This window comes from Ramularia collo-cygni (genome assembly GCF_900074925.1).
Source record: "Ramularia collo-cygni strain URUG2 genome assembly, contig: RCC_scaffold40, whole genome shotgun sequence".
Taxonomy (NCBI): Eukaryota; Fungi; Ascomycota; class Dothideomycetes; order Mycosphaerellales; family Mycosphaerellaceae; genus Ramularia; species Ramularia collo-cygni.
In genome coordinates this window covers 8707-9760 of record NW_019716294.1, presented here as the reverse complement: position 1 = coordinate 9760, position 1054 = coordinate 8707, and the positions used below count along the sequence as shown (strand labels likewise).

At 45.0% G+C, this 1054-nt stretch overlaps 1 protein-coding gene across 1 annotated transcript; it reads right to left on the bottom strand.

The window, feature by feature from the left end:
* Positions 1–33: 33 nt before the first annotated feature.
* RCC_11532 (uncharacterized protein) lies at positions 34–396 on the bottom strand (the record flags this gene model as incomplete). Its single annotated transcript, XM_023776753.1, has 1 exon — positions 34–396. One exon carries the CDS (start codon positions 394–396, stop codon positions 34–36), a length of 363 nt encoding a protein of 120 aa, XP_023632521.1.
* Positions 397–1054: the final 658 nt, after the last annotated feature.

The following is a 1054-nucleotide window of genomic DNA, read 5'->3' as shown; positions in this document are numbered from 1 at the left end:
ATTAGTAGCTATACGTAGCTAGTAGTACTTCCGCTAAAGTAACTCGAGCGTCTTCGCCTTCCTAAAGTGTCCGGCGAGAGCGTTATTGTAGTGCATACGTATTAGTTGCGCACGTAAAGCGTGGTCTTTCGGAATGTATAGGGCATCGCCGTAGAACAATGTTCYATCCTTAATAATATAGCCTTCGTACTCGCCCTTCTCCCTAGCCGCGTCGCGTATGCTCGAAGCATCTACGTCTACGTTTACTAGTRCTTTAGCGTAACCGAGTATTAGGTCTAGAATATTTCTAAGGGCTAAGTCTATAGCTACTAGGACGGCTATAATACGCCTAGGTAGCGAAAGCTCGCCGCATACTCTAGTAGGTAGTAATCCCTCGCACTTAATCGCGTAGCACATAGCTCTTACTCTTCTAATAGAGGGCTCTATCTCGCTTCGAAGAGCTTTATTAGATTACTAGTTCTAAAGTTTGCTTTATAGTGTAGGCAATAGTATACTTATATGCTAAGACGACTCCGTAGTACTCGCTTCGTAGTCGCTACGCCTACTCGGACTATCCGTAGGGTTCTTTGTCCCTACGCGATGTTCGATAGTAAAGTCGAAGGGCGCTAATTAAACCGCCTATCGTGCCTATCGACCGACTAACTRTTTTATCGTTATAAAAGCTTTAAGGTTAGYATAGTCGACGATTACTTAAATCGTATRCGTAGCGCTATCGAGGTACGGGCGCTACTACTTAAACGCACTTACTACTAYAAGTAGCTCTTTATCGTAGGTCTCGTAATTRTATTCGGCYRGGATTATCTTCCGTAACTAAAAAGCAATAGGATGCTACTATATGTCCTTAAACTGCTATAAGAGGATGCCCGTAAGCGCGAAGTCCGATGCGTCGGTTTCGACTCGTAGGCGAAGCGYAGGGTTATAGTGCCTTAGTAGTAGGGCTAACTAAAAGGCTTCCTTAAGCTGTCTTAGCGCATTCTCTTCGCTAGCGCCCTAAGGGATCTTCCCTAGCTTCCTRCCTTTAATAGCTCCCTTCGATAGGTCGGTTAAGGGCCTT